General features: G+C 42.2%; 1 protein-coding gene across 5 annotated transcripts in view; it reads right to left on the bottom strand.

The window, feature by feature from the left end:
• Positions 1–12,091, bottom strand: part of AMOT (angiomotin) — a 63,343-nt gene that overhangs the window by 13,887 nt on the left and 37,365 nt on the right. For all 5 annotated transcript variants that reach the window (XM_044234639.1, XM_044234640.1, XM_044234641.1 and 2 more), the window contains 2 exons: positions 1,982–2,131; positions 886–1,076 (listed from right to left, as the gene is read on the bottom strand). In XM_044234639.1, the coding sequence (XP_044090574.1) occupies positions 886–1,076; positions 1,982–2,131 (341 nt within the window). The remainder of the gene's footprint in view (positions 1–885; positions 1,077–1,981; positions 2,132–12,091) is intronic.

Below are 12,091 nucleotides of genomic sequence, written 5' to 3'. Positions count from 1 at the left end.
GTTGGTTAAGCAGCGGCCTTCGGCTCAGGTCATGATCCCAGAGTCCTGGGATCGAGTCCCACATCGGGCTCCTTGCTCGGCAGGGAGCCTCCTTCTCCCTCTGCCTCTGCCTGCCTCTCTGTCTGCCTGTGCTCGCTCTCTCTCCCTCTCTCTCTCTCTCTCTCTCTGATAAATAAATTTTTTTTAAAAAAGACCAATATTTGAAATATTGGTATGTGAATATGTGAAAGGGGGAAATGTCAGAGGCAAAAAATATGTAAGAAATCCTCCTGCCACTTTCTCTCCCTGACCAAATGGAATGTGACCGTTTCCATGTGACCCACTCACGGATGCAGAGAATGTGGCTTTCAAATATAGACCTGCTCAAAGGGCAGGGATGGATCTGTGTTGAGCACAGCCTTTGGCATACTTGGGGTGAGCCAGAGCTATCAAATGGCGGCCACCACTCCTGAGTGACATTTAATTCGAGTAGCATTTCTCCGGAGATGCCTCCACTCTAGTCCCAGGGCTAAACAAAGAAAGCGACACACGTGGCTGCAAGAAGCTGTGGCTCTGGTGGAAAGAGGTGTGCGAACGTCGGGGTGATCCCACCTGCAATGTTTCTGGCTCCCAAGGAAAGCCGAGCTAGGATTCTGGTCAGTTTATTAATTGATGTTAATTTACCAATTCCTGACCCTCTCCCCTCCCAGTCCCTGCTTCACCAGATGAAAGAAAACACACTTAAGCAGAGATGGGCCGGGAAGGGGAGGGGAGGGGAGGAGGAAAGAGCAAAGAGCGTTACAGGAAATATACTGAAAAATCTTTTCATCGGTGCCCTTTCTGTTCTGCCCCCCACGCCCACCCCCAGCCACTTGAAGGGCCTGACTCTAACAGCCACCTCCTTACCTCTGAGCAGCTACAGTTGCAGCAGCGTCTAGAGCGAAATGTCTCATCACGTTCTCCTCCAAATACTTCTGCTCCCACTTAGTCATATCGGCTTCCAGGGCCAGGATCCTCTCTTCCTTCTCCCGGAGGAGCTCCATCAATGCTGTGGCATTGTATTCGGAAACGTTGGTGGGCTGAGAGTTTCCCTGGCGCTGGGCGGGGAGATGTGGAGAAGCCTCAGGTTAGTGAGCGAACCACGGTGGCCAAGTCCCCTTCGTAGAGCCCCCATTCTTGGAGCGGATTACTCCCCCAGCCGCTTCAGTTTGGATTTTGATTCAGAAGCAGGGGACATTCAGATTTCCTCCTAAGGCCTCAGGGCTGTCTACCTTGGGATCAAAGAGGAGACTCTTTTGATCAGGAAAGAAGCTTGCCAAATCCCATGGTATCCCATGGTACACAACAGAAATAGACATTAAAAATCTAGGACTGGGGCCTGACCTTGCCCCTAACTTCTTGTGTCGCCTTAAGTGAGTCATGCAACCTTTTCTGAGTCTTGATTTTCTCCCATCTAAAATGAGGAGGGGTATGGGGCAACTGGGTGGCTTAGTTGGTGAAACGTCTGCCTTTGGCTCAGATCATGCTCCCAGAGTTCTGCGATCGAGCCCCACGTTCGACTCCCTGCTCAGCGGGGATCCTGCTTCTCCCTCTGCCTGGCGCTCCTCCTGCTTGTGCTCGCTCTCTCGCTCTCTGACAAATAAATAAATAAAACATTTTCAAAAATAAAATACGTAAATAAAAATGAGGAGGAGTATGGCCAGATGATTCTAAAGACCACATTCAATTCTAAAAGGTCAAGAAGTCTATTTGTACAGTACGTTGACTTCTTACAGGGTCTACTTGTTCATTTGAAGATAAAAGGCACAAGATTAACAGGCATTAAGGATTTTGCTGGAACAGGAAAGCTAAGGATGCCGACTTCGTCTTTACCATGAGGAGTCAGTCTGGAAGTAAAGTTGGGCGGGACAAAAAACCCAGAAGATGAGCCAATCTTCACGTCAGACACCAAATGAAACATAACTGGCCAGGAACAATCTCATTTTCTTTAAGTTCTCCATACCTGCTGAATTCTGAGGGACTCCAGTTCCCTCTCCAGCCGTGTCCGGAGACGATGCTCCAACTGCTCGCGTTTTTCACATGCTGCCTGGAGCTGTACAAGGGCTTGCTGCATCTTCTCCACCTTATCTACGTACACCTGCTTCTTTTTCAGCTGAAATTCCAGGGTGGGAGAGTTGCAAGATGGAAGGAAAGAGAACAACAGGGTCAGGTGTTTAGCTCCCAAATCCATCCTTGTGTTTCGATCACTTTCTGTCCAGCTCCAAAAAAAAGAATGAATGGTAAGAAGGTCCTTCATGAGGAGTAGTTGCCTTGTAGTTAGCACACACAGAATGTGACGAGGACGAGGAATTAGGAGCTCCCTTTTATTTTTGCTTCTTTCCCCCACCTCTCTGTCTTCCCCAGACCTACTTCCATCAACAAAGTCTGTCTTTGATGGCAAACTTTTACAATTGTTAAAATAATCATCCTGATGGATTATCTGCTCTTCTTCATTCTAAAATGGAATACTCTGGGAGCAACAATATATTATTTTGGTCATTACAGTACAGAAATTCGAAAAAATAAAATGGGGACTCTCCAGGGAGAAAACCTTAATTTGGTATGGAAAGGAAACCTACCCCCACCCTTATATAGATGTCTCCTCTCCTAGTGACAGAGAAAGGGTGCTGGAGTTACAAGGAAGCCAGAATTGTCTTTTTGAAGTCTGTGGTCCTTATAATTACCCAATATGGTTATCACTGCTCTCCCGGACAGTTTCTGCTTCTCAAAAGTGAAGTTACCATCAAAGTGATAAATAAAGTGATAAACACGTTGAAGAGTTTTTAATCTCCTCATTACCTAGCACATGCCCCACTAGATATTTATTAAAAGAACACAAGTTATTTGCAATTTCTGCCTCAGTCATGAGCCTGAGCTGGTAACAGTGGACCGTAATTTCTCAACTTCATTCTGGGACCTTTAAAGATATCTAAAGACTCGAAATAATGAATCAAATCTAAGAGTAAATGAGTCAAACATGATTCTTCCTCTTTCCAAGCCTATGAACCACAACTAAAAGCAAAGGGGGAAGCAGGTTGGGACTAAGAAACTGAGTTCTTTGTACCCTTGTAATTCATAAACTTAATCCTGGCTCCCCTGGAATGGAGGAATGAAGAGGATCTCAGGGCTCTTTACGGAAGGCATATATATATATACCTCCTCAGCATTTAAGAAGAGAGGGTAAATGCAGCCTTACCAACTTGTTAGTCAATGAGGAGGTTCTGCTTTTCATCATATTTGTGGGGTACTATCTTGCTAATAAAATCAATGCATGGGCTCTTTCTCAAACAAAAATTCCTCTAAGCTAGTCACAGCTGTCATTAACACTTTCATGGAAGCTGAGGTTAGGGATACTTTTACTATTAAGATCCAAATAAAAATATTATTGTTAACCTTGTCAAAAGGAAATTGAAGAATTCAGCTCAACTCTAAGTTTTCAACAAATTCCCAAGCCCCTCAGCTACCTAGGCAGATAGTTGCAACGTGGGAAGTTACCCACCCTTCCAGCCTTGCCCACCCCCATTTAGCTGGGGCCAAGCCAGCAGAACCACCCCAGCTTCCCCACTGCAGAAACCAGGTAACTTCTTAACGGTAATGAGACCAAATCACTTCTGTCTAGAATGTCCGGTCAGACAGCAAAAGCATGTGCTGAACTGTCCTTGTCTTGTAACTGTCTTCTCCTAATGTTGGAATTGCTGAACTTTATCTTGGTTTCAGAAAACCTATCTTGTATTTTCCCACCAGACCTGTGGTATGCTTTGCCTAGGTGACTGAGAAAACTTAAAAAAATTGTCTTGGGGTGCCTGGGTGCTCTGTGGGTTAAAGCCTCTGCCGTCAGCTGAGGTCATGATCCCAGGGTCCTGGGATCGAGCGCCGCATCAGGCTCTCTGCTCCGCGGGAAGCCTGCTTCCTCCCCTCTCTCTGCCTGCCTTTCTGCCTACTTGTCATCTCTGTGAAATAAATAAATAAAATATTTTTTAAAAATTTTCTTATAGTTTCTTGTCATTTTGTTTCATTCCAAGACCTAGTTCAATTTAGCCTTGTAAACCAGTTGAGGTGAGTTGGAAGTCTACATGCTTTTATCCAGTAGACCTTTGCCTAGGAAATAAAATGAACAGTAATAACTGTAATCTTCCTCTCAGTAAGCTAACTCTTTTCTTTCCTGGAATGGGTGACTGTAACAACAGTGACTAGGGCAGTGAAGACTGTCAGGCCCCAGATGTCTCTGCCTTCCTATTTGCTAAGCTTTGAATAACTGGAGAGCAGGGAATATTCTCTATCTTCACCTTCTGGGTTCTATAATCCTCATGAGCTATTTAAAGTTGAATGCATTTATTTGTGAATCACTGAAAATCCTAAGGGAGCAGTGCAATGTTAATGCAGAGGATGTTAACTATAATTACTCAGGCTTACAGCAGTTATACTTAAAGGCAATTAAAGTGAGCATGCAGTTCTTGCCTTGCTGGTAAAGTACTCTGGTATACGCACAGAGAACTGAAAAAGAAGCAGTCCAGGGCCAGGTGGATATCTCCATGTCTTCCCTTTCTTGAGAAAGGAAACCTTAATATCTTAGCAAAAGCATCTCCAGCAGTCAGAGTCACTGAGCCACTGGGATGATTACATGTAAGGTACCAGGACCACTGCTGCCGGCCTAATTCTCCTCCTACCTCTTTTACAAGAAGAATGAGGATAGCTCACCCATAAATACCAGGGTCACCTAGGAAATGCTTTATCCCTAGATAACTTATGACAGAAAAGGACAACTCTAGGATGCTACCAATGCAAGACCCTATAGATTAAATCAACAAGTCAGCTATATTCTCAGTTATGTACTCTGTTTTCTAGATCTCATATTTATTTGTTTCTTTGTTTTAGAGAGGGAGGAGGAGGGGCAGAGGGAGAGTAAGAATGTTAAGCAAGCTTCACCATCGGTGAGGAGTCCAACACAAGGCTTGATCTCACAACCCTGAGATCATGACCTGACCCAAAATCAAGAGTCGGATGTACTCAATTGACTGAGCCACCCAGGTACCCCTAGATCTCATCTACATTTAAAAAGGAACAAAGGTCTATATGATTTATTAATTCCTTTACTATTGTTATAAGCTTCACTTTTACCTTCATCATGATAAATCCCATTTTCTTTTCCCCTTTTCTTTCCTGACTCTCTTCTGTATACTTATTTCCTGTGCGTATCTCCTCAAATGTTAGATCGGTAATTAGGACACTGTGGGTGCCCAACTTCACCTTCCAATGTCATCAGAAATGTCAGTGATTCCTTCTTAGGTAAAGAGAGAGGCCACATAGTACAATGGTTGTGGTTATGAGCTTTGGCCTCAGACTGTCTGAGTTCAGAACCTGGTTCTCCCACTCACTAGGTATGCAACCTGAGGTAAGACAATCTCTCTGAGCTTCCATTTATTCATTCATCAACAACATGGAGATGATGAAGATGTGCTATACCTCTATGAGAATCAAATGAAATAACACATGAAGTACTTAGTAGATCACCCAGCACAAAAAGGACTTTTTTTTTTAAAGAAAAAGTTAATGCCAAATCACACATGCTCTAAGCCTTTCAACTTGGTACATTCATGCCAGATAGCCTTGATATGGTTTTCATTATTTCAGTAACTCTCATTATCACATCAGTGTCTAATTAAGACAAACCAAACAGAGAAATAACAACAGAAAGAGAAACACATTGATAAATACAGAGAACAAACTGGCGGTTGTCAAAGGGGAGAGGAGTGGGGGAATGGGCAGAATGTGTGAAGGGGATTAAGAGGTACAAACTTCCAGTTATAAAATATATAAGTCATGGGGATGAAAAGCACAGCATAAGGAATGTAGCTAATAATACTGCAATACACTTATCATGGTGAGCATGTTATCATGTAAATAATTGTTGAATCACTGTGTTGTATACCACCAAGTAGTAGTATAGGACAACTAGACTTAAAGATTAAAAAAATAAAACTTAAAGACATTAAAAATACAGTAATTTCCCCTAGGAAAACATAATAAAATTAAGCCTCCAGGCACTTGGGTGACTTAGTCGGTTAAGCATCCTATTGTTGATTTCAGCTGGGGTCATGATCTCAGGGTCATGAGATCGAGCCCCATGTTGGGCTCCACACTGGGCATGGAGCCTGATTAAGAGTCTCTCTCTCCCTCTGCTCCCCCCAAAAAACAACTAAGCCTCAAACAGTTCATATGACAGAGCTTCAGGATCTTTATAGGTTAAGGCCAGTCATTGGTGGTACAATTAGAAGTAAGCACTAAGTAGCTGCAAGGACACCGTATTTTCTCCAAATGACCTCAGTTTTATGAGAAATAAATACTTTTGGTCAAAGGTACTGTTCAAAGAGCCACAGGCAGAGCTCATTCCCTACCACATGCACACACGCACATACACAATCAGGTATTTCTATCTGACAACAAATGAAAGGTAAAGGAACAAAGTGGGAATCAGGAGACTTGGATTCTAGTCCTAGCACTGCTATTGATGGTAATTTGCTTCCCTGTTTTCAGTCTCAGAGTCCCCATTTGTAAAGAATGAGGAGGGTTTTAGGAGTCAGCCAAGCAAACTGGTCAGCAGCAGGCCAAATCCATCAAACCCCATCTACATACATACTGGCTACAGATGCCTTCTGGCTAGAACGGCAATGCTGAGCAGGCCTAAGGTCTACAAAGCAGAAACTATTTACTATCCGGTCCTTTGTAGATAAAATGCCAGGCCCTGGAGTGATTTTCAAACTGTTCTGTGGAGTGCTTCAGAGGCCACTATGGTGAGTAAGTTGCATCAGATGGCTTCTCTTTTATGTGTTTTATATATATATTTATATATTATGTATGTATTTTAGGTGTTTTCTATATATATGTATTTTTATATATAGGGTTCTACGTAAAAGTTAACTTCCAAAAAAGATTACTACATATATATCATATTACCTCATTCCATTGTCTTTCACACTTAACTTTTCAGCATGGTTAAATTATTTAAGGTTCCCGAGGACCCCATGGCATTTCACGCCTCATTGCCTTTGGGTATGGCATCCTCTCTCTTAGGAGAAACCACTGACCAGTAGGTTTCAAGAAGTTAAAAAAAAAAGCTACATAGGCTAGACAGACTGTCTCAGATGGTCTCTGATGGTCTTTCAATTCACAGGTATTTTATCTGCTCTTCCCCTTTTCACCTTCAACACTGACCAATAATTAAGAAAGGAGGCAAAATGAAATCCTAGAATTCTATATGGGCACATTCTTGGAGGTAAAAACAAAACAGAAGTTGTGCCTTAGTTTGTGTGTATGTACATGGAAAAGAGAACATACAATGTGTGCGCTCCCCATAGGCTCCCAGATGATTTATTTGTCTATGTCTTCAGTAGTCAAGGAAGTCAAAGTTCACTTGAAAAGTTTCTAAAGCCAAGGTAGTGGCTCAGGTCTAGAGATGAGTACCCATGCACCTCTAGAAGAAGCCAAGTTAATCCATTATTTAAACCAAATTCCCTTTGGATATTCTGTGAATAGGGAAATCATTCCATCCATTCAAGTTTTCTTACCAAAGGCCAATTTTCAAAAACTTGCCAAAGCTCCCCTTCCCTTGCTTTCCTTAATTCTGTATTCTCCGAAAGTGGTTCCTTAAATCACTCTTACTTTCTGTGTTGATATTTCAGACCCACCTTCCCTCCCAACCCCATTCCTACATCTCACTATACCACAAAGGTCTAATCTATGAAGTTTATTCTTTTTGCCTCTATACCAATGGTTCTTCTTTAGGAATCATGGAGCAATGTGTGGAGACATTTTTGGTTGTTAGAACTAGGGGTAGGTTACTACTGGCTTCCTGTAGGTAGACACCAGGTATACTGCTAAACATCCCACAACGTACAAGGCAGCCTCCTCTATTACCACCAGTAAAATATTATCTGGCCCCGAATGCCAATAATATTGAGGGTGAGAATCCTTGATCTACACTTCAGCACTACTGGAGATGTCATTCATGCCATACTTTGAACAAGTGCTTATATTCACATTTTAAGGTTATCATGCTCTCTTTAGTCACAGACCTCTAGCTGAGTGCAAGATTTCTCACTCTGACACTTACTGTGTCCTAGACTGCTTTCATCTTCTCCAAAATGCTATCCTTTTGATAGTTCAGTCATTATCATCACTTACTCTATTTTTCCAGTCTCAAAATCTTGAAATTATTGTTCCCTCTTTCCTTTGTCTAACATATCCAATCTCTCACTATTACTATGTGTTAATTCTAACATATCTCATATTCTTTTGTTTCCTTATATTTTCATGGCCTACATGGCTTTTTTCTTAAAAGATTTATTTACTTTAGAGAGAGAGAGAGAGCACGCGTGCATGAGTGGGAGGGGCAGAGGGAGAGGGAGAGAGAATCTCAAGCAGACTCCACGCTGAGTGTGGAGCCTGATGCCGGGCTTCGTCCTACAACCCTGAGACCACGACCCGACCTCAAACCAAGAGTCAGATGCTCAACCAACTGCATCGCCCAGGTGCCCCTTTGGCCTACATAGGTTTAAGTACTAATTTCACTAATTTCACAACGGAGCTATTGTAATAATAACCTAACAGATCTCCTTTCAGCTGCCCTCTCCCATCTACATATAAGCATCTGTGCACATAAACACACACGCACAATCAGTCCATCCTATATACAGTGGCTATAACAGACTTCTTCAAGGAGTACATTATGGCATTTCTTTATCTAAGAATAAAGCAATCCACTGCTAGCATATCCATTCCAGTAGTATTAATTAGGTATCTACTATACCCAAGGCACTTTTTTTTTAAAGATTTTATTCATTTATATGACAAAGAGAGAGCACAAGTAGGCAGAGAGGCAGGCAGAGGGAGAGAGAGGAGGAAGCAGGCTCCCCGCTGAGTAGAGAGCCTGATGCGGGGCTCGATCCCAGGACCCTGAGATCATGACCTGAGCCGAAGGCAGCGGCTTAACCCACTGAGCCACCCAGGCGCCCTCAATAGTGATTATTCTTTTTTTTTTTTTTAAAGATTTTATTTATTTATTTGACAGAGATCACAAGTAGGCAGAGAGGCAGCCAGAGAGAGAGGAGGAAGCAGGCTCCCCGCTGAGTAGAGAGCCCGATGCGGGGCTCGATCCCAGGACCCTGAGATCATGACCTGAGCCGAAGGCAGCGGCTTAACCCACTGAGCCACCCAGGTGCCCTCAATAGTGATTATTCTTTTTTTTTTTTTTAAAGATTTTATTTATTTATTTGACAGACAGAGATCACAAGTAGGCAGAGAGGCAGCCAGAGAGAGAGGAGGAAGCAGGCTCCCCGCTGAGTAGAGAGCCTGATGCGGGGCTCGATCCCAGGACCCTGAGATCATGACCTGAGCCGAAGGCAGTGGCTTAACCCACTGAGCCACCCAGGCGCCCACCCAAGGCACTTTCTATACCACCTCTCTCACTCTTTAGGCCAGAGCTCTTCTCTCTCATTCATATCTCAAGCTACTTGATGCTTTTCATTTCACCCCCAGTCTGCTATCACCCCTGTCCAGTCTAGACACAGCTCTTAAAACTGCTTTTATCAAAATGTTTCTGCCTCCTACTGCCTTAAAACTCAACCATGCCTACCTTGCAAATAATCAACCTTTGTATTAATCGGATCAGATCATTTCTCTTTCTTTTTTCAGTCTGATCACTTTTTCATCCCCCCCCTCACCATATCACTAAACTCTCCAGGAGTTTCTCCTTTACTAATCTTAACTGACCCTGATTGCTGCTTTTCTCAAAAGCCTCTCGTAATGTATACTCTATTAGCAGTCACTATAAAAGATTTTATTCATGTATGGATTCATTCATTCATTCAACAGGTATTTACTGAATGCTTATCATATGTCAGGCCCTATTCTGCATCGGAGAGCAGTAGTGATGTAATAATGGGAAGCAAGACGAAGCCCCTGCCCCACTGGAGAGCAGTATCCTATAAGCCCCATAAGGGCAGGGACCTTCTACTCTTTTGCATCTGTTCTAGTTCTAGTTTACTGTTCACTACACTCTTGGTAACCAGTTAATATTAATTAGCTGTCAAACAGAAGAATAAAAATGAGCATAGCATAGTTTAGCTATAACACTACAAATATATGAATAAATACACATTCATCAATGTATTTACTTTGGCAAGTCAAGGGTTTCAAGTCACTCTGATTCAGAGATAAATTTTTAAAAAGGAATCATAAAGTGGGAGGAACAACAGAAAGGCAATCCAATGAAGAATAGGGCAAATACTCTCGAGCCCAATCAATCATATTTTTCCATTACACTTCTGCAATAATTTGAACCCATTCCCAAGCATTTGGCAGATCTCTTAACCCCCTTCTGACTCAGGAAAATCTGATCCCTGCAAATGAATACCACGTGATGGCATCTCTTCCCTCCCTCCAACAACTGTGGACGTCTTTCAAATTTATTTTTTAAAAGATGGCTACATTCAAAATTGCTTCTCAGACCCCTAAAGTTACCCATCTATCTCAGCCATTTGCAAGGAAGTCATTTAATCACTGACCTTTTGCTTGTATGCACTGGTGGACAAAGTGCAGGGTAGGATATTTTGGAATTAAGCGATCTGGGCTTTGTTCTAGATTTATCACTAACTATAAAATCTGTCTACACTTTAATTTCCTAATCTGTTAAAAGAAGACAAAAGTTTCAAGGTTCATGGTGGGAGATACAATACAGATTTGGAAATGTTTTTGAAAAGTTAAAAAAAAGTATGTAGGGGGGTGAGGAATACAGAATACAGAATTTTTAGGGAGTGAAAATACTCTATATGATACCATAATGGTCGATACATGTCATTATACATTGATCCAAACCCCACCAAGAGTGATCCCTAACATAAACTATGGACTTTGGATCACTGATGTGTGACCATAGGCTCATCAACTGTAACAAATATGACCTCTCTGGTGGGCAGTGTTAATAATGGCAGAGGCTATGCAGGTATGGAAGCAGGGGGTAGACAGAAAATCTCCCTACCTTACTTTCTATTTTCCTGGGAACTTGAAACTGCTCTGAAAAGTCTTAATAATTAATAAAAAAATATACAGATGGATAGGTAGAGGGGTTAGGCTATTGTTATAGGCTAGACTAACACCATCATAGGCATACACTTACTTCATTGGCTAGAAGACACTGAAACTGGTCACACAGAACTCAGTGCAGTGCCATAGAGGACAGCCTTCATTATGTTTGATTTTCATCTTCCTGTCCATTGCCACAACTCCACTCACTATGTCACAGATGTCACAGTTCAAGTGTATTTTCTTTGCTCTTCTCCTTTGTAAAACTAGTTCATATGTTGCTCCATGAGCCTTCAGTAATTTCTGTGTAATTTGATTTAGCCTTACTCAGGAGCCCCTGGCTCCAAGTAAGAGTTCCCTCTGAAGTAATTTGGTAACACTACCCTGGTATTAGCAAGCTGCCTCTGTCTATTGCCAAGAGGCTGTGGTCCACTGGTGGATATTAAAAGAACTGAAGAGTAGAAACCACCTCTAGAAACTTGCTACCAAGAGAATGAAGTTCATTCTGTTAAGGAGACTAAAGAAATTATACAAGGCTTCCATTTGGGAATTTAAAAAGTGAAAATCATACGAAAAACTGAGAAAATCAAGTTTTCAGTGGTCACTCAATCTTTATTTGGGGTGGGGACATAATTTCTTAACATATTGGGTGCAACAACACCTACTTCAAAAAACTATGTTGCCAGGGCACCTGGGTGGCTCAGTGGGTTAAGTGTCTGCCTCTTAACTTCAGGTCAGTTCATGATCTCAGGTCATGAGACTGAAGCCTCTGTTAGGCTCCACATTGGGTATGGAGCCTACTTAAGATTCCCCCATTCCTCCCCATCAACACAAACACTTTCTCTCTTAAAAAAAAAAAACACGCCATAAATATGGGAAATGTCATCCTTAGATGAAATGCCCTTCAAATAAGCCAAAAATCCAACCTGAGTAAAGTACTTTATCTGAATTCCTATCAATACTCTAAATGCACACATAATTAGTAACCTCAGAT

The sequence above is a fragment of the Neovison vison genome, chromosome X (genome assembly GCF_020171115.1).
Source record: "Neovison vison isolate M4711 chromosome X, ASM_NN_V1, whole genome shotgun sequence".
Lineage (NCBI taxonomy): Eukaryota > Metazoa > Chordata > Mammalia > Carnivora > Mustelidae > Neogale > Neogale vison.
Note: the sequence above shows the minus strand (reverse complement) of the source record. Positions and strands in the feature narration are given on the sequence as shown.